General features: G+C 45.0%; 1 protein-coding gene across 12 annotated transcripts in view; it reads left to right on the top strand.

Annotated features, from left to right (window-relative positions):
* Positions 1-20420, top strand: part of TANC1 (tetratricopeptide repeat, ankyrin repeat and coiled-coil containing 1) — a 216265-nt gene that overhangs the window by 132412 nt on the left and 63433 nt on the right. For 11 of the 12 annotated variants that reach the window (XM_073305546.2, XM_073305545.2, XM_073305550.2 and 8 more), the window contains 4 exons: positions 126-386; positions 8580-8705; positions 10357-10638; positions 11620-11771. In XM_073305546.2, coding sequence (XP_073161647.1) covers positions 126-386; positions 8580-8705; positions 10357-10638; positions 11620-11771 — 821 coding nt within the window. The remainder of the gene's footprint in view (positions 1-125; positions 387-8579; positions 8706-10356; positions 10639-11619; positions 11772-20420) is intronic. The other variant, XM_073305549.1, reaches the window with a different exon arrangement.

Below are 20420 nucleotides of genomic sequence, written 5' to 3' on the forward strand. Positions count from 1 at the left end.
TGGAATTTACTTGGATGTTACCTGTGTAAACTAAAATGCCATTTGAATAGTAAATGTGTCATGCCACTGAAGTGCCATTGTGGTACTTCATCCTCCCTAAGTTTTTAGGATTTTTGTTTCTTCAGCAACCATAACAAGTTCATCTGAAAATGATGATCGCAGCGGATCCAGTTTGGAATGGAGTAAGGATGGGAGTCTCAGGGCTGGTGTACATCAAGGAATTATTCATGATCGAAGGGCAGATAATTGTTCACCGGTTGCAGAAGAGGAGACAGTTGGGTCTGCAGAGAGTTTGTCTAAAGTGGAAGTGTGTACTGGAGATGGGCCTGTTTCCTATACACCAAGTTCTAGCTCTTTAATAATGCCTCGTCCCAACTCTGTTGCAGGTAAGGAAGCACTGAACTAGAGGAGGAGGAATTTTTCGTGATCTAATTGTACAAAATGAGGTTTTGTATTAAAGTTACAACATTGCTAGTAAGATATTTCTTTGTAGGAAAAAGGCAATTACTCTGCAGTGAATTGAATACATGTTTATTACTTTAAATTGTTTTCAAGTTTGAACATGGATGTTATTGTTGAGACACTTATAGTATATAGTGCCATCCATAGGAATATGTTTTTCTTCTACTCTGTGGGCTTTTTAATCCGGATATGCACTTATTTACTGGGTTTGTAAATGTACCATTACTATTTTAAATTGTTTCTGGTGGGGGGGTTTACTTCAGTGTTTTTTTTAACTACTGTCTGTTGGCAATGCACCTTCAATACAGCTCTGGAAGAGGTGAGGTAGATTAAGTTATGGTTCGAGTATTGTTGCTAGAATTAACTAAATTCCAGTTGCAATGCCATATTTTCCCCTCACTTATACCTGTGTAAACCCATTGACAATTAGTGTGATACAAACTTTCCAGAACTGGCAAGGGAAACAAATATAATGACAGTAAACTCAGTTAAAACAAATGAAAATTAAAGTTTATAAAATCCAGAAGATGTAGACTGAAGGAGCCCCCCTAACATAACCAGGCCTTGCCAGGAGTTAATGATTTATGGAGGGGAAAAGTATTATGCTTGACTGGGAGTTGAATATAGTCAGCATTCCACAGTTTTAAAAAAAAAAAAAAGGAGCTGTAGTTTGAGATGTGAAATAAAAATTGCTGACTGATATTGGCGGGTCTTAGTTTAAAGTTTTAACTGAAGTTTTCTGAGCCTTTTTCTCTAGGGAAACATTTTTTGCAGTGAGTGGGAAGTTACTTCTGTAACCACTGGGATTTCCAGTGACAGTGCTCTGGTGCAGAATATATTAGCGGTGCTGGTCTGAGCTTAAAGATACAACAGTATCACCACTCTATTGCTCAATAATTTACAGTGATAATCTGTGATAAGAGTATCATGTTTTGCTGTGTTTTTAAATTTGAAGCAGCAAATAAGTGGGGCTGCACTGGAAAAACACTGGAAAAACACTGATCCATTCTTCAGTTGATTTTTAAAGGAAGTGTAATGTGGCCCTATTCCAGAAAGGATATCCAACAAAGTGCAGTAAGTTGGAACTGACATTTGAAAAATACACTAGTATATGGCATAGTGAACATTATCAAGAACTCCGAATTTGTCAGCAAGGTACTGGATGGGAGGTTTTTTTGTCTTTTAGGATTATATTTTTCTTATTTATTATAACTAGATTGAATGATTCAGTTGTATTGTGAAATTCAGTAATGCATTTGAAGCTGACAGAAAGCACAGTCTTGATGTGCATAGTCTGACTGAGCATTTAAAATGCCTTGAAAATCATTAGTACATTAATTTTGAAACAATGAAGGCACCACTGTTAAGTGAAGGATTACATTACTTCTGAATATTATATTGTGCAGGGTCTTTCTGTTAAAGTCTACAGAGGGAGGGAGTCGAGATTTTTTCCAGTAGACTGCTGTGATTACAGAGCATAACTTTCCAGTTTTCTGCTATGCTTGCTCATTAGCTTCATCCTATTCACTCAGTTAGACCTCCTGCGGAATGAAAATTTTAGTCTTAGACTGTGCAGTGACAAAGAATCCTAATGAATTTGCATGACTTTTCCATTATCCAAAGATGAGTTAAAAAGAGCAAACTGATGCAGCAGACTCTTTTGGTATTGGACCCAGTACTGAAAACTGCACTGAGTGTACAAGTGTGGAACTGCCATCAGCACCAGGGTGTCCATTGGTACCAACACCAGCACCATGGGAACCACACCCATTAGCATCACCTATAGAGGAGATATGCTCCTCGTCACCATCCTTGGGGCACAGCGCCTTACCAGCATCGATCAGGGTGTCATTCCCCATATAGTCCCCAAGTACCACCAGAAGACCAGAGGAATTCTTCTGAACTCCACCACCACGAGACTGGCAGCGGCCCAGCCAGGAGCCTGTCAACCATCTGTATCAATATAGGATGCTACCCCCTTCTGGGGTTGCTGGAGGCTTCCCAAGTCTTGATGAAACATTCTCCTCTTTTAGAAAGAGAAGATATCCCTCTACCATAGCATTATTGGCAAGACCACAGATACCAGAATACCAGGAGGAGTGGGACCCACAGGCATAACTTATCAGTGCCCAGTGTTGCCCCCTAAAGACATCTCCTCCTTATCACTGGACAAGGCAATTGCCTCAGCACCGATCCTGACTCTGGATGGTTTCAGTGTGTTCCAAGAGTTCCTGCAATGGATTGCAGACACACTGGAAATCGAGACTTGCGTTAAATCTGAACAATCTCACAAATGATTGGAAGTTCTGTGGTCTGTGAATCTTGCCAGAGCCCCTCTCCCTATCAATGAGGGATTACGAGTTCCAGCCAGAGCTTTGTGGCCACTATACCACCACTGGCAAAATGTATTGAGAAGAGGTCAGATGTCACCTTCCAGGTTCAAATACATTTACTCACACTCCAACTCCAGATCTCTAGTAATCTCTGCCATCCAAAAGAAATCACACACTAGCAAGAATGCACCAAAGGAGGAAGATCCAAAATGTCAGTTCGGGAGAAAGTCTTCCTGCTCTGCCTATCTCCCGCTATGAGTGGCTAATTGCCGAGCTCTACTCGCCAAATATGATTTTCTGACATGGGGCAGAGTGATGCCATTTGTCAACAGTCTCCCATATGAGACTGGACAAGACTGTAAGGACATTGTAAAAGAAGGACACTAGTGGCAAAGATGTGCCTACAATGGATACAGCTGATAGTGTGGCTAGGCCCATGGCCACCACTGTGACCATGAAGAGAGCATTCTGGCTCCCGGCTTGGGCATTCCTTGCCAAGTGCAAGCCACAATCAAAGGTTTTCCATTTGAGGGTTCAGAATTATTTAGTAAGAAAACAGGAAGTGCCTTCCACTCTCAAGAACTTTAAGGCAACCTGTAGTCCCTGGGAAACTACAGACCTCTAGTGTACTGCAAAATGTACTGCACTCAACAGCAACATCAGCAGAGACAGAAGACACCTTCATACCACAGGCAGCTGGACTGTCAGTCAAAAAAGGAAATGAGATATGATAGAGGATGTCAATCCTCTTCAACTCCAGCCATGCATACAGTTCTATCCACATAGCAGCAAATTTGATAGCTCAGTCAATAGCTGTATCAAAATCCGTCATATGAGCGCCTGTAGTAGAAGCTGCCTTGCCTCATTCCTCCAGACATGGTCAGCCATCTCCACTGACAAATGGATGCTTAGACCATCAAATTCTCACTATATCCCATTCCCTTTCCACATCCCTTTTGAGGGACTCTCCTGATAGGAGAAGAGTTTACCAATATTGGGTTCTGCCCTTTGGACTTTCCACGGCATGGAGAATATTCATCACATCCACAGCAGTGGTTGTGGTGTACCTAAATGGAAGAGGGAGTACATGTCTACCTGTACCTGGATAACTGGCTGTTCTGGAGCAGATCTCATGGGAAGACCAAGATAGCCCTAGATCAAGTAGACTTCCCTGTTCTTTCAGTGTAGGTTTCTAGCAAACTACAAGAAATCATCTCTAATACCATCCCTGATTATAGAATTCATAGGAGCTCTACTTGACTCATGGTGAGCATGAGCATAGAGGGGCTGGTGGAAGATGGATTGATACCTACCGTCCCATTTGTACGGACAAGACTGTCCATAATGATTTGCATGTGCCTAGGGTTACTAGGACACATGTTGTCCTGTACCAACTTGACCCCACTTATATCCATAACAACACTGGCTAAAGCTGGTGTAATGCCTAGCCAAACACAGTGTGAACAAATAATTCACAGTACTACTCCAGGTCTGGTAAAAACTTACCTGATGTCTAGAACCTTTAAATGTGAGAAAGCTAGTGTCCTCCATGTCCCTTCCCTGACAGAAGTGCTTATTACAGATGTATAAGGGGCAGTTTTGGTGCCCATCAGAGTTGCCTCCAAATGCCAGGTCCTCTGATGATCCAAAGCTGCTCATGAATGTCCTAGACCTGAGAGCCATCAGGCATTCCTTCTTGTTCTGTGGAACTGTAGTACAAACCTGACAGACAATATGTCAGCAGTGCATTATGTCAATAAACAAGGAGGTGTTTGTTTGTCCCCCACCTGCCTGGAAGTCATAGAGTTCAGGGAATGGTGTCACCACCATGTTGTGACCACACTGGCCTTTCATCTAACAAGGGTCAAAAATGATCTTGCAGACTTTATGAGCAGGAACATGGTAACTAACTATGAGCAGTCATGGCAGAAATCCATCCTGGACCCAGTATTCTGGAAATGGGGAATCCCGACCGCCAGCCTGTTCCCCAAATGTAAAGCCTTTTGATCTAGGACGGTATGAGACTAGGATCTTCACCGGACACCTTTCTTTTTCAGTGGTCTTGAGACCTCCTCCACACCTTCCCACAGATTCTCCTGATTCTCAGGTAATATGCAAATCAGAAGGTACAGAGTTATTGTTGTCATACTAGCCCCTTATTTGCTGAGAGAACTCTGGCTGTCAGCCTACGTAATGTCTAGCCAACCTCCCATTTGCCTCCCTGCCTGCCTGCACAGATATAGTGTCTGAGAGTCGGGGTCAGATACTATATCCAGACCCACAGTTCTTGCATCTGATGGCCTGGCCTGGATGCTGGCTGGATGACCATCACTGACTGAGTGCTCCAGACAAGTACAAGGAATTATTAAGCAGAGAAGGATGGCTTCCACTCTGCAAAATGGGAAAGGTTTTTCATATGTGGGCAACTCCAAAACAATGTGAATCTGGTTGAAGGGCTAATCCCAAGCATCTTGGACTGAAAGTCTACCTAGCTGCAATACCAGCATACCATCCACCAGTTCAGTCATGTTCTGTTTTCTCTCATCTCACAGTGTTGAGGTGCACAGGTGACCTCATCAGCCTGATTCAGAAATGTGCCAGTTTCAGAAGTTTGTAAAGCAGCCACCCTTCGTTAACATTACGGACTTGACCTGGCAGCTAGGACAGATACCAAGTTTGGAGGAGCAGCACTTCAATCTCTGTTTGATTAACACAGCTGATACACCTCATACCCACCATCCAGACTGACTGCCAGTCACGGACAGTGGAATCCACACTGAAACCTACTCAAAGAAAATAAGGTTATTTACCCTTCAGTATCTGTAGTTCTTTGAGATGTGATAGTCAGTGCATATCCCAGAACCTGCCCTCTGTCCCTGCTTTTTGCAGTCCTTAGCTGCCCAAGCTTTGAAGAGAACTGAAGAAGGGTCTGCCCTTCGTGCCAGAGCATGAGGAGACTCAGGGTTCATGGGCAAGCCTGATGGATACTTCTAGCAGAAAGAAACTGATCTTGTGCATATGAGGTGATGTGTACTTACAGTGGAATCCTCACAGATTACATCATCTCGAAGAACCACAGTTACTGTAGGGAAGTAAATGTGTTATTTCACTGTACATATGAAGCACAGCTTTGTAAAAGTTGCTTGAACTGGGAATAACCTAATGACTTGGATCTTTGTAATGCTAAAAACCCTCCTTTTTGTTAATTTGGGTTTACTAATGTGCATACAGCACATTGTTAACATTTTGTTAACTTGGGTTACTGGACTAAATTGGTTGATGTTGTTACTGACAATGCACTAGGCACTGCCCACATGTACAGCAAGGCACAGTCTCTGCTCCAGAAACACTCAAATGAAGGCCACCATGTTATGAGTGTGTAATTAAGATGGCGAACCTATGACACCTCTGAAAAAATGTTCCATATAAAACCACAACTCTAGCACGTTGTCTGTCTGTACACAAGAGGAATAAAAATGCTCTGATTTTAAACACCACTATTATAAAAAGGTTACCTTATTACAATTTTTTGATGCGCTAATCCATAAGCGGTACATTAGTAAGCTGCATTTACGACAGAGTAAGATTCTGAATTTTTTTTACTAGTATTAAATGATAAAATGACAGGAATAATATTTCACAGGTCAGTTGGTAAGCAAACCAAACACAATTCTAAAAATATGGGAGCCAAGGAACCACAAAATATATGCAAAAATAACGAGGAGTCCTTGGATGCATCTGATGAAGTGGGTTCTAACCCACAAAAGCTTATGCCCAAATAAATTTGTTAGTCTCTAAGGTACCAAAAGGACTCCTTGTTATTTTTGCTAATACAGACTAACACGGCTACCACTCTGAAAAATATATGCTGTTCATTTATATTGTCAGTTGTCTCTTTAGTAACATAGTAAATATGCTATACTAGTAAAAGTTTGCTTAGCCAGATATGGAGGATCTGGCCCTACATTGTTCAGTCTTTACTGAGATATGGAATGAGACTGCTGTGCATGTGTGAAAATTATCATTTGTGCAGATGAGTGGTTCCTATTATAAATAATAATTTGGAATTTTATCTAGATTATGAGAAATACTTGTCCTTGTAAACAATTGATTTATGAGGCCTGGAAGGGATAAGTGTGAAGAACCAGGCTTTGTATAGGGTCAGCTTACAAGGGTCTGGGAAATCCTTCCCTGCTCCAACTGCAGAGCAGCTATTACTGCAACAGCTCCCGCTTTCCCCTTCATAGAGGGAATGGCTGACAAGTCTGCGTAGCTGTTGATCCACTGTTCCCGGCCTGCCTTGCTTCTGTTACTCAGGGCTACCCAAACCTGAGCTGAGCTCCTTTATATCCTTCTGCTCCTGGTGGCAGAACTACACCATCTGACTGTGCACAGGGCCCACCACTACTGTTTTATGAGGAAGCGCAAGAGGGGAAAGACTGCACGATCTACCCAAATGTGAAATGTTGCTTTTGAAGACACTGCTAAGAGATTTAGGCTCAGAATGTGCCCCCCAGTATAACTGTTTGGTAAGTCCTCTGGGTCTTTAACATTTTTTTTTATTTCTGTCCCTCTTCATAAAATGTTTAAGAACAAAAGGGAAAAATTATGCATCATTTTGCTGGACCCAGGATCAGTTGCATTTATGAGCTCTCTACGGATATTGCAAGCAGCAGTTTACCAATGTATGTTCCTAAAGCTCTACTGACATCATTGATAGTGGTCTCAAACAACAAAGTAAAGAAGAAGCCATATTAATGTTGGTTTTGTTTGAAAAACAAGGGGGAGAAAGGGGAAATGAATGCCTGCCAAATGGAAAAAGACCTAAATGGTGGTAGGGAAAGAAATGTAATCTTCCACTTCAGTGCATTTGATCCCAGAGCACTCTATAAACTACATATAATGTGAATGACTTCAACCCACCACTGCAATAATAGTTCAAGGTTTCCATTTAAATGATGTGCAATAGTAAGTGTACTACAATATTTGTATATTACTTTTCTCAGTCCTAGGAAGAATTGGTAGTGTGCCAATACGTTGTGGAATTATCGGTACATTTTAATCCCATGAATACAGAGTGTGATCACGTGCTGTTGCAGAAGATTTCTCTTCCAATCAAGAACTTGTATAGTTAAGAAATCTATTTAGCTTTGCAAAGTAATATGAAGAGTCACATAGTTAATGGGGTGATTGTTAATGTTCTGGATGCGGTGAAATAGTGCACACAGTGTCTGCTTGTCTAATTGCAAGATCTGGATTGCCAGAACTATGAATGAAATCATTGGGGCAGAAGATTCATCTAGCTACCTTGCTGTGTTTCTGCTTGGAAGTATTGAAGCTTTACTAAATAATTTCTGACTGCCCAGGCTTATCATAAAAATTCAATGTAAAGCTTTCTACCCCCTCACCCTCCTTAGCTTCTCACTAGGAATTTTAGCATAATTTTAAATTCTGGTAATATTTCTTATTAAAAATATAAAATAAATAAAAGCATATCTAATGAAAATGACTTTTTTTAAATGGACAGTTCATGGTGTGGGTAGGACATTTAAAATCTTTTTACTATCAAAGACTTACATTTACAGAGGAAAATGACCATGCTCATCAAAAATATTACCTAGAATTTGCGGGTGTAACTGTGCAGGAAAATTTATCTATGAATTCCATGTTGAAAGCATAAATATAATCATTAATAATAATTCATGCTGATATACAGTATTTAGTTTAGTTTTGTGTCATTATTTATTCAGATGAAAAAATAAACTTCAGTTCTTAATATCCTAGCAACAAGTTCAACCAAGTTAGAAGATCTGAGCTATTTGGATGGACAAAGGAATACTCCATTACGCACCTCAATTCGCTTGCCTTGGCATAACACTGCCGGAGGAAGAGTACAACAAGAAATTAAAGGTATTTATACATTTGTGGTTATTTTAGAATGGATACACAGTAGTTGTTTTAGTAATATCGTAAAGCTGCAAAAGCCTTTGCAAAAGAATTTGTAGGTGTAATCCTATATAAGCACAGGTTCTTGGGCTCCTCACGTGTTCAGCTGAAGCCAGAGGGTCTCCATGCAGGCATTCAGTTCTGCACTAGTAGATTCTATTACAGGTTCTGGGACATTATTGATCATAAAAAAGTGCTTGCTCACACTTCTTTTAGTATGGCATACTGTAGATCAGAAACGGAATATTTATTAAAAAATAAACATATATTTATATAATTAACATGCATGTGCAGTAAAACCTGGATTATCTGAACCTCGCATATTCATAACTGAATGATGTGCCTCCAATGTTTATATTGAAGATTCCTTTGATCAGCTAAGCAAGACTTCAGATAAACTTATTCAGTATCCTCCATGGCATTCAAATAACCAGGATGATACTGTATTTTAAAAAACAGATTTATATGCAATCCCAAGGTTATCCTTGCACCTGAATCTTGTTTATGGAAGAAAAGTAATTCATTCATTAAGGATTGGTGTAGTGGTACATAAATAATCTAGTATGGGATGCCCTTTGGGAAAATAGTGGCATTTTTTTCATTGCAGATTGTGTGCAATTTTTATTTTCTCATCTTAACTTTATTTTGGTCAATTGCTTTTTCTGTTCAGATTACCATTACAAACAGAAAAATGTAAGCAATCAAACTTCCATATTATTGCTCTTCAGTGAGTCGCTGTGTAGATGTTTTGGTGCCCTCATTCATATTCACTTTATCTTCATGAGTTAATTGCTGAAAAAACAGTTATGAAACAAATCTTTTCTTGAGAAATCATTTAATAATTGTGTTTTTTTAAAAAAATTTTCGCATGGTTAAAGTAATCTTTCCAATCAAAACCAGATTCATTAGCCCCTATAGCTCTTGCATTATCTGTTTGAGAATACAAATGAGAACAAGAAGATATGTCAGATTTTCAGAGGTGTCGAGCACCTGCAACTCCTGTTGACTTTAAAAGGGCTGTATGAACTCATCACCTGCTGAGAATCAGTTCAGTAATGTCTCATTTACATGGCTGACTGATTTTGGAAGTCAAATAATCAAACTTTTTCATGCTTCTCAGTATTTCTTTACATTTCTCTATATATGTTGTTGCTGCTTCTAAGGACCTAACCAGGTGAAGTGCTTAGCACCCACAACTCCCTCTGACTCAAAACATTTCACAGGGCCGGGCCCTCAATTAGAAAAATTTGTTATGCATTTTCAAATATATAGAAAAAAATTGTTCTTCATTAAAAGTCAAATTATCACAGTTCTACAACATTTTAAATATAAAGGCTGAACCCCTGTCCAAAAAGAAAACCGCAAGAATTATTTGCATTTTATCATGAAGTGGTTTTAATCCACACTGAAGCTGCTAATTTATAGACAGTTCAATAAGTCATTTGTAATTGTTTGTTTTTATGATAAAAGTGCTGAAAAGAAATCCTCTCAAATTGTAAACGTACCCACCAAAAGTTATTGAAATTGTCATCTTAAATACTGCTGCAAATAAATAGGTTTTCATTACATAACAGTACTTGCTTCTAATAAACGTTTTTCCCTTTCCACTACTCAGCACGTTTTGTCCCTTATAAGCCTCAAGACATTTTGCTAAAGCCACTATTGTTTGAAGTGCCAAGCATAACAACAGACTCGGTGTTTGTCGGAAGAGAATGGCTGTTTCAAATGATTGAAGAAGCCTTGAAGAATCCAGAGCTGGAAGAAAACAGAGGAGCAGTTATTATTGGAAATGTGGGATTTGGAAAAACTGCTATAATTTCAAAGCTGGTGGCACTTAGCTGCCATGGAAGTCGCATGAGGCAAATTGCTTCAAACAGCCCTAATTCATCCCCGAAAAGTATGTTTCTTGTCTAAATAATTGTTTCAGTTATTATACTATACAAAGGGTCAGAATATTGCTTACTTTGCAGACATAAGTAATTACTGGCCTTCTTGTCCCCTGCATGAAAAGCTCTCCTCGGGGTAAAGGAAGTTCCAATAACCTGCAAGAGAATAGACCAGGGGTTCAACTTCTTAAACACACAGGCACCCACACATACCAAAAAAATCCCCCACTCCCCGGGTAGCTATGGAAACTCTGAATCTCCACCTGGCCTCCCAGCACTCCAAACTCACTTGGCAGCATGGCTCTAATGAACTGTGCTACCTAGACTCTTCTCCTCCTCCCCACCCCCACCCCAAAGCTATTGTTGGTTTGTGGAGGGAGGATGGTGCTCTAGTATAATCATACCCTGAAATGTGCAGCGCAGATTTTTCAAAGGCTTCACAGAATCTGAGATGAAGGGGAAGGTGATGCTAGGAAGGTGACACTTATCCCTTCCGTGCCCTTCTGTTGCCATTGCACTCCCTCAGTTTATTAGAGGTGACAGGATGATATAGTTCTATGTATTTACTCAGAGTACTTCCAATGCTGACACTTTTCAAATGTCCCATATTGATGATGTGACGAAAAGGCTATTATGATAACATAGTTAGTACTTTCCACACCAGTTGAGCTCTGGTACATTATATGATATAATGAGTTCTTGCATTTAGAATTGTACTTATTTTCACATCACTGTATTTATTTTCAGTATTTGGTATTTCTTCAGCTCAGAGGTCAATTAAATCACATAGAGAGTATAAAGATGAAAACATGTATATGCATGTCATGTTGTAACGCTTTACCTTTGAGGATGGTATATAGTGTATGTTTAAAAATCATGTATCTTAATAGTAAATTTTACCCAAGACTTTAAGAACTTCCATTATCATGTATATATTTTACCACACAGCAGTAGTCTGTAATCATAAGTTTGGTCTGTGCACTTTTTTATAGGCAGTGACCCCTGTCAAGAGATTCCCCTCACTAAATTACCACCGCCTGCTCCTTTCACAAATGGTAACAATACAGTGAAGATCCTGAGTTGTCCTGGTACTCCTGAACATCAAAATCAAATGGACAAATCTGTGAGATGTCTTGCTTCAAAGGTAAGCTTTCACCATTCAGTAGACTTCTAACACACTAAAAAGCGTTTAAACTCTGAGACATGGTGCTTTGCAGAACTCCCTGGTTGTGGTAGGGGTGAGACGGGAGAGTGATTTGGGACATGCTCATATAAGAGTGTACCACATGCATACACCCTGCACAGTTAGCCAGGTCTTTCTCCCTTCTCATGAGTTGCAACCTGGTAGCAGTCCCATTGCTCACTTGAGTCTGTGTAATACCTGACTCCTGCCTCTGCTGTTGCTGCTTGCTTGTCCTCTGTGTAATCTAGGTTAAGAGAAGGTAGAAATGTGAGAAAAAGTTCCTTTTGTTCAATATCAGTCACTGGCATCCCTAATTCCTTAGATGTCTACTGCTCCCACCAGATAGTTACTCCGTGTAGCTTCTTATAGTGCAATTTTGCATGAAACAAGGAAAGACAGAAGTTTTGCTCAAAGCAATTTGCAATGCACTCGTTGCTATTGTGTTTGGGCAAGGGTTACAGAAATTAAGATTAACAGCAAATTGTCTCTTGGATGGGACTGCATCCTTTGGATTCTCTTTCCCAAGTGAATGTTGCTAGGTCTTTCTGATGCAGTTGTTATTGTGGAAAAACTTGCAAAGTGAGGCCTGCAACATGCCTTAACCATGGCAGAATTTGGTCTCATCTCTTTCTCCTGTGATAGAGAGTTCCAGAGCAGTGAGTTCTCTATCAGAAATGTTCTATCCTTGTCTTCCAAGAGCCCTCAAGGCTGTCAGTTGTTGAGTCCTGGTTCACTATAGCTTCTAAATTGTGTCATTGGGGAGTGAGGTGGGAGAAAGGTAGTATGTAAAATAGCTTGAAGAGTTCTTCTAGGGTTTTAAAGATTAGGATCAATACCTTGAAACCAATTTGGAGTTGAATGGAGAGCCTGTGCAGGTTGTGGAACACAATCTTTGCTCTCTCCCATTTATAAGACAAGCCATCGCATGATTGATTGTTGATAGTTTGTAGGTGGTCTGTGGTATCTCAAGGTAAGCACATTTTGCAGTAATCTAGCCTGAATTTCAAAAAATATGGATCATTTGGGCTAGAGCTTTCAAAGATAAAAAGGCAAAGATTTTAACTGCCAAAGATGAAAAAAGATGTTTCCACTAATGGTCAAGCTCTCAAGAAAGAGATCTTTCCTATCCTAAATCCTCTTTCTGAAAAAGAAGATTCAGTACTCTCTGAGCTTCAGTGAGGAGACCTTACCTAGCTCATACTTTTTATAATATATAGTGCGTTTGTGAAATTTATTTTCCAGTATTGCCTAGAGATCCAGCCAACATCAGAGCTCCATTGTGTTAGGCACTATGCAACACACAGTAAGAGATGTTCACTGCCTTGAAGAGTCTACAGTCTAAAAACAGACAAAACTTACATAGGGTGAATTAATAACTATTTCTCCATACCTTTCCCAATTATTCGTTCACTCAATGTTAGAACTTTACATATGGGGTAGGGGGGAAGTGTGATTATTAATATAATTAGGTTCAAACCAAGCCCTTTGCTTGTGAAAATCCTAGAACTTTGGGGATGTTCCAGTGCTTAGGCCCACCTAGTGCCAGATACTCCTATGCTTTGACATTTTATGGATAGATCTATTGTTGATCTCTAGTTGGAAATGTTTCCCTGACACTGACTATTGCAGATTGGTTTTGCTAAAATATGGAAAATCATTATAAGTAATAAGAGCTTCAGCTGTTCTAAACATCAGAAATATGATATTGAACAAAGGAGCTAGGATGTGATCCTGTTCCATAATTATAATAAGGAGATTTTTGGCTGGTGATGTAGGCATGATATCATGTAGACACCATCCAAAGTTGTCCAAGATTTCCTTCAAGAAAACCAGAGCAAAGACTCAATCTCAGTCTTGAGAGCAAAGAGCATGCTGACAATGCCCTCATGATTCTCCTCAGATCAAATCAGTTTAAAGCTCTGCCACAGGGGCAGAAGAGTGTACTTGAACGTGATGTAAATATGTAGGGAATCTTGTGCTCATATTATAATATGTTCTGTCTAGTAAAATGTGTCTTGTGCTTGAGAACCAAAACAAGCTACTCTCCCCTGAGATGGAAACTACTTCACATCTTAAATTAACTCTTTTCTCAATTTGAAAAAAGTTTTTAAAAGCTGTATTACTGTAGTTTAGACTACATACTGATGATAATCTGTGACTATCTAGAGTATTTGATTACAACTGACTTCTGTATTAGATTATATTATGCTGAGAAACTGATTTTGCCTAAAGGATAAAAATATTCTACATCAGAGTTCCACATATTTTAAAAATATGTTTCTCATATTACTCTAAAAATAGGTTTCCTCAATCATTTGCAAAATTTTGTTTTAAAGGGGTGTTTTAAAGTATCTACTTGCATCCAGTGGAAAAGGTGTTAAAGCAGAGGAGGGCAAACTACGGCCTGCGAGCCACATCCGGCCTGTGGGACCGTCCTGCCTGGCCTTTGAGCTCCTGGCTGGGGAGGCTAGCCCATGGCCTCTTCCCTGCTGTCCCCCTCCCCCGCAGCCTCAGCTCACCATGCCGCCAGTGCTCTGGATGGTGGAGCTGCGAGCTCTTGCCAGGCAGCGTGGCTGAGAGAGCCACCAGCCTGCCTCTGTGCTCTAGACTGTGCAGTGGTGTGGCTGGCTCCGGCCAGGCGGCGTGGCTGCCAGTCCTGGTGCTCTGAGTGGCAAAGGAAGGGGACAGGGAGTGGGGGGGTTGGATAAGGGGCAGGAGGTCCTGGGGGGCAGTCAGGGGACAAGGAGCAGGGGTGTTGGATAGGGGGCGGTTAGAGGTGGGGGGTCCCGGGAGGGGGACAAGGAGCAGGGGGTTGGATTGGATGGGTCGGGGTTCTGAGGGGGGCAGACTGTGGGTGGCAAGTGGGAAGAGGCAGATAGGGGGTGGGAGCCAGGCTGTTTGCGGAGGCTCAGCCTTCCCTACCCGGCCCTCCATACAGTTTTGGAACCCCGATGTGGCCTTCAGGCCAAAAAGTTTGTCCACCCCTGTGCTAAAGAGTTTCAAGCCATAAAAACCACTAAATGACACACTTGTGTGAACTGTAAACATTGCTTTTCATTGTGATGGGTTGATTTTCACAGAAATAATCAGAACCCTGAACCGTGACTCCTCCTCACTTTAAGGCGCATTGAAGTCTTTTCTTCTTCGAGTGATTGCTCATGTATATTCCACAATAGGTGTGCGTGCTTGCCATGTGTGCTGGTGCTGGAAGTTTTTCCCCTAGCCATACCCGTAGGGGAACACCCCTGGCGACCCCTGGAGTGGCTCCTCCATGGTGCGGCGCCTCCATGGCGCACTCCCTCCACCCTCAGTTCCTTCTTGCCGCCAGTCAAGGTGCATCGGAACTGCTCTGCTCCAGCCTTGCTGTAGCTCGTCCCCAGAACTGCTTGTTCGTTCAGTGTTGGTACCTGTAGTTAGTTTTAGTTTAGTTTAGCTAGACAGCCTGGGCCGGGGCAGGCTCTGTGCCCCGGGTTTTAAGTCATGCGACACTTGTACGTGATTTATGCCTGTGAGTGATCCACACACAGACTGTTTAAGCTGTTTGGGGGAAACCCATCTCAGTGATCACTGCAAGATTTGCAAGTCTTTTAAACCTCGGACCAAGAGAGAAAGGGACATGAAGCTCCGGGCTATTCTGATGGAGTCGGCACTGACCCCGGCTCCAGCACGCCACTCTGAGTCGGCACTGGGCACCTCAGTGTCGGTGCGCAGTGACTCTTCGGCACCATCAACTAGTTGGCACTGCTCCCCGTCCATAGGATGCACCAAGAAGGCTAGGAAGAGGCCGCCTTTGCCGTGGCACCGAAGTAAACCTGGGACAGAGGCTACACCCACGTCGGGCAGCCCTCGATCCCCACCGGCCTCTAAGCCTCCGACTCAAGTCGAGTGAAGTAGCCTGGCCCATTCAGAACAGGCCTCCCTGGATGTCTGGAGGCCCTGCAGGCGGCCTGGGATGTTACGTCCATGCCAGTACCAGGAGCACCGCCGATGTCGGCCCCGTGCTTCAGAGGCAGGCCGCTGCTGGGATCTCCGCAGTCACCCCCGGCTTGGTACTGGTCTCAGTCGAGGGAACATTCCCGACGCCGTTCACCGCCCAGCGACCACGTGGATCACCTTGGACGCCCACCAGACTGTCTGGTTGGGTTCCATCCGATCGGGACTCTCAGCACCGCTCTGCCTCAAGGAGCGAACACCAGTGGGACGGAGGGAGATGACGCCAAAGGTCCTCACCGAGGAGGGGCTATCGCAGCCGGTCCCAGTAGACACTGTGGCCCCCAATGCAGCCCCCAGTGGGGGCTTGCCCGGTGGCCGGAGCCTCGGAAGGACCATCGGCCTCCCTCTCCAGACCCCTAAGGAAGGAGTCGGTGGGATGTACATCCTTGGCACCGTGTCCAGAGACTGACCAGGTGGTGGACCCTCCGGTGTCAGTGGACACGCAAAGTACTGTGCTGGCCTCCTCACCCTCCCCAGATGAGACGATTATGGCCCCTCCGTCCCACAGGAGGACTTTAGGGCCCAGCAAGAACTCTTAAAAAGGGTGGCATCAAGCCTCCACCTCCAGGCAGAGGAGATGGAGGAGCCTTTGGACTCCATGTTTAATGTGCTGTCCTCCTCGGCACTGGGCAGGGTGGAAGGAAAATTTATTTATCCTCGAGCTTCCAGTTGTGGGTGGCGAACCACCAGACTCTCCTGGGCTAGTATGAGTTCAATCTGTGGGGCTCCCTGCCCAAGTTGGAGGACTCCCTCAAGGTGCGCGACAGAAAGGAGTTCAGAGCGCTGGTGGAGGGCACAGCGACTGCCTGGGCAACCCTGCAGGCAGCTTCGGATGCAGCAGACACGGCCATGCAATCCATGGCCTATACGGTGTCCATGAGACGGGTGGTCATGGCTCCTGCTATCTGGGTTGTCCAGCGAGGCGCAGACTTCGTGCAGGACCTCCCATTTGATGGCAAAACTCTGTTTGCAGAACAAACGGATACAAAGCTGCATGGCCTGAAAGACTCCCGCACAACCCTCCAGACTCTGGATCTGGCTAAATTTAAGTTCAAGCAGCATCAGACTCCCACTCAGGCCACCCACTCAAAATACAAGACTGCTTATATGAAGTTGCGGGACTATAAGAGGTGCCCACAGAGGCAATCTCGGCCTGCCCCCCCAGCCTGGGTCTTCCAAGGGCAAGCAGGCGGGGAAAAGGCAGTTTCGATGGGATGCCCGGGGGCACCCTGCCAGTTATCATCAGGGGTCTACCTTCAATAAAGCTTCCCTTCTCCAATCGGATGTGTGCTTTCCCCCAGAGTGGTCACGGCTACACCCTCCAATTTACTTGCTCCCCGCCCAACCACCCCCCCGCCCCTGTCCTTCCTGGGGGACCCCTCGCATGAGGCTCTGCTCGAGAAGGAGGTGGGTCGGCTCCTGGGCGTACGAGCGGTGGAAGTGGTACCAGGGGAGTTCAAAGGCAAGGGGTGCTACTCCTGCTATTTCCTTATCCTGAAGGCCAAAGTGGGGGTCAGGCCCATCTTGGACCTGCGAGGCCTGAACCAGTACATGGTGAAGCTCAAGTTCCACATGGTCTCCCTAGCCTACATCATCCCCCCACTGGATCCCGGGGACTGGTACGCCACCCTCGATCTGCAGGATGCGTACTTCCACATTCATATATTTGAGGGGCACAGATGCTTCCTCTGTTTCATGGTGGGGCAGGAATACTACCAATTTGCGGTCCTCCCATTTGGTCTGTCCACTGCCCCCAGGGTATTCACAAAATGTATGTCAGTGGTGGCGGCCTACCTCAGATGCTATGGGGTCCCGATCTTCTGCATCTGGATGACTGGTTGGTCAAAGGCTGCTCCCGGTCGCAGGTGCGGGATCACGTGGCGCTCCTTCTGTCCACATGCACCACTTTGGGCCTGTTGGTAAATAACCCCAAGTCCATGTTAGTCCCGGTACAATGCATAGAGTTTATCAGGACGGTCCTGGACGCCTCGTTGACCAGGGCCTCCCTCCCACCGAACAGGTTCGAGACTCTGAAGGGGCTCATCGACACAGTCACAGGTCACTGTTTTCTGGTGAAAACAGCCAGAGTGTGCCTCCAGCTCTTGGGTCACATGTTCACGTGCATGTATGTGTTCTGTCATATCAGACTCAGGATGAGGGCCCTCCAGCTCTGGTTGGCCTTGGAATTCTCCCAGGCCAGGGACAGGATGGGCAAAGTCCTCACAGTGCCCGAGACAGTGGTCACCTCGCTAAGGTGGTGGTCCTCCCTGAGAAATATGCTCCAAGGGGTCCCATTCAGGGTCAGGGCCCCATCACTGGAACTGGTGTCTGACACGTCGGACCTGGGATGCGGGGGCGCATGTGGGGAATGTTCAGACCCAAGGTCTGTGGTCAGCTCAGGATCTGACCCTCCGCATAAACGTCAAGGAGCTCAGGGTGGTATGGCTGGCGTGCATGGCCTTCCGCTTGCACCCAGAGGGCCAGGTGGTCAGGGTCCTCATGGACAACACGGCCTTGATGTTCTATATCAATAGGCAAGGCGAGGCCAGATCCTCTGCCCTCTGCCGCGAAGCCCTCAGGCTGTGGGACTTTTTGTATAGCCCATGACATCTGCCTACAGGTCTTCCATCTGCTGGGCGCCCAGAACACTCAGGCAGATAGCTTGAGCAGGGACTTCTTCTCTCAGCACGAGAGGTCTCTCCACCCAGAGGTAGAGTACAGACTTTTCCAAGTGTGGGGAACTCCCCATGTGGACCTGTTCGTGACTCAGCAGAACCGTTGCTGTCCCCGGTTCTGCTCCGGGCCGGGAGAAGGAAGGGGCTGGGAAGGGGTGCTATCTCAGATTCCTTCCTCCTGTCCTGGTCCAGCCAGTTTCTCTATGCCTTTCCCCTGTTCCCGCTGATCAGCAGGGTCCTGGAAAAGATAGACGGACAAGGCCCAGGTTCTTCTTAGTGCCCCAGCATGGCCCAGGCAGCATTGGTACAGGACCCTCACAGGCCTGGCAGTTGCCCCACCGTGGCCATTGCCCTCCTGCCCAGACCTGCTCTCCCAGAATCAGGGCTGCCTTCTCCACCCCAACCTAGTGGCACTCCACCTCACAGCATGGCTGCTCAATGGTTAGGTAGGTAGGAAAGGACGTGCTCGGAAGGGGTTCAGTGCGTCCTCCTAGAAAGCAGGCAGCCCTCCACAAGCCAAGCCTACTTGGCAAAGTGGTCTCGTTTTTCCAGGTGGGCGGACAAGAGTTTCCCTGGTGGCTGCCCTGATCCATCTTATTCTGGATTACCTCCTTCACCTTAGAGCCCAGGGTCTGCCTCCCTCGTCAGTCAAGGTGCACCTGGCGGCCATATCGGCCTTCCATCCGCTGGTGCAGGGCCACATGGTATTCTCTGATACTATGACCGGCCGATTCCTTAAGGGGTTGGATCGTCTCTTCCCGTATGTTAGGCCCCCAGTCCCGCAGTGGACCTAAACCTGGTGTTGGCCCAACTCACGGGGCCCCCGTCTGAGCCACTAGCCACGTGCTCCTGGTCACACCTTTCGTGGAAGGTGGCCTTCCTGGTTGCGATCATGTCGGCTAGGTGGATCTTAGAACTCAGGGCCCTGACCTCCGAGCCCCCGTACACGGTGTTTCATAAATATAAGGTCCAGCTCCTCCCATACTCTTCGTTCCTCCCAAAAGTGGTCTCCGCCTATCACGAGTCAGGACATTTTTCTGCTGGTCCTCTGCCCCAAGCCCCATGCGTCCAGTGAGGAACGCCGCCTCCACACACTGGATGTGAGATGGGCTCTGGCTTTTTACCTGGAGTGGACTAAGCCATTCAGGAAGTCCTCGCAGCTGTTCATCGCTTCAGCCGAGTGCATGGAAGGTCGGCCAATCTCCACTCAACGGCTCTCCAACTGGATCACTTTGAGCATCTGTACCTGTTATGACCTGGTGGGACTCCCTCCGTCACCAATTGTGAGGGCACGCTCAACTAGGGCACAAGCCTTGTCGGCTGCCCATGTCCCCATTCAGGACATTTGTAGGGCTGCCACATGGTCTTCTGTCCACACGTTCACCTCTCATTATGCAATAGTCTCCCAGACTGGGGAGGACACTGGGTTCAGCAGGGCCCTACTCTGTCTCAAGAGTTTGTGAACTACCCACCTCCAACAGATGTAGCTTGGAATCACCTATTGTGGAATACACATGAGCAATCACTCAAAGAAGATAGTTACCTTTTCCGTAACTGATGTTCTTCGGGATGTGTTTCTCATGTCTACTCCACATCCCGCCCTCCTTCCCCTCTGTCGGAGTTGTCTGGCAAGGAGGAACTGAGGATGGGGGGAGCGCACAGCGCCCCTTATGCCACACCATGGAGAAGCCACTCTAGGGGTCATAAGGAGCACTCCCCTACCGGTATTACAAGGGGAAAAACTTCCGGCACCAGTGCACGTGGCGAGCACGCACATCTACTGTGGAATAGACATGAGCAACACATCTTGAAGAACACAAGTTACGGAAAAGGTAACTGTTTTTTTCTGCAGCAGTCAGCTACCTACAGTGATACTGTAATATTCAGCTGATCAGCTTGCTCAGATAGAGCTTTCACAGATTTTCAGGTTTTGTTCTGGAAG

Source organism: Lepidochelys kempii, chromosome 11 (assembly GCF_965140285.1).
Source record: "Lepidochelys kempii isolate rLepKem1 chromosome 11, rLepKem1.hap1, whole genome shotgun sequence".
NCBI classification, from domain to species: Eukaryota; Metazoa; Chordata; order Testudines; family Cheloniidae; genus Lepidochelys; species Lepidochelys kempii.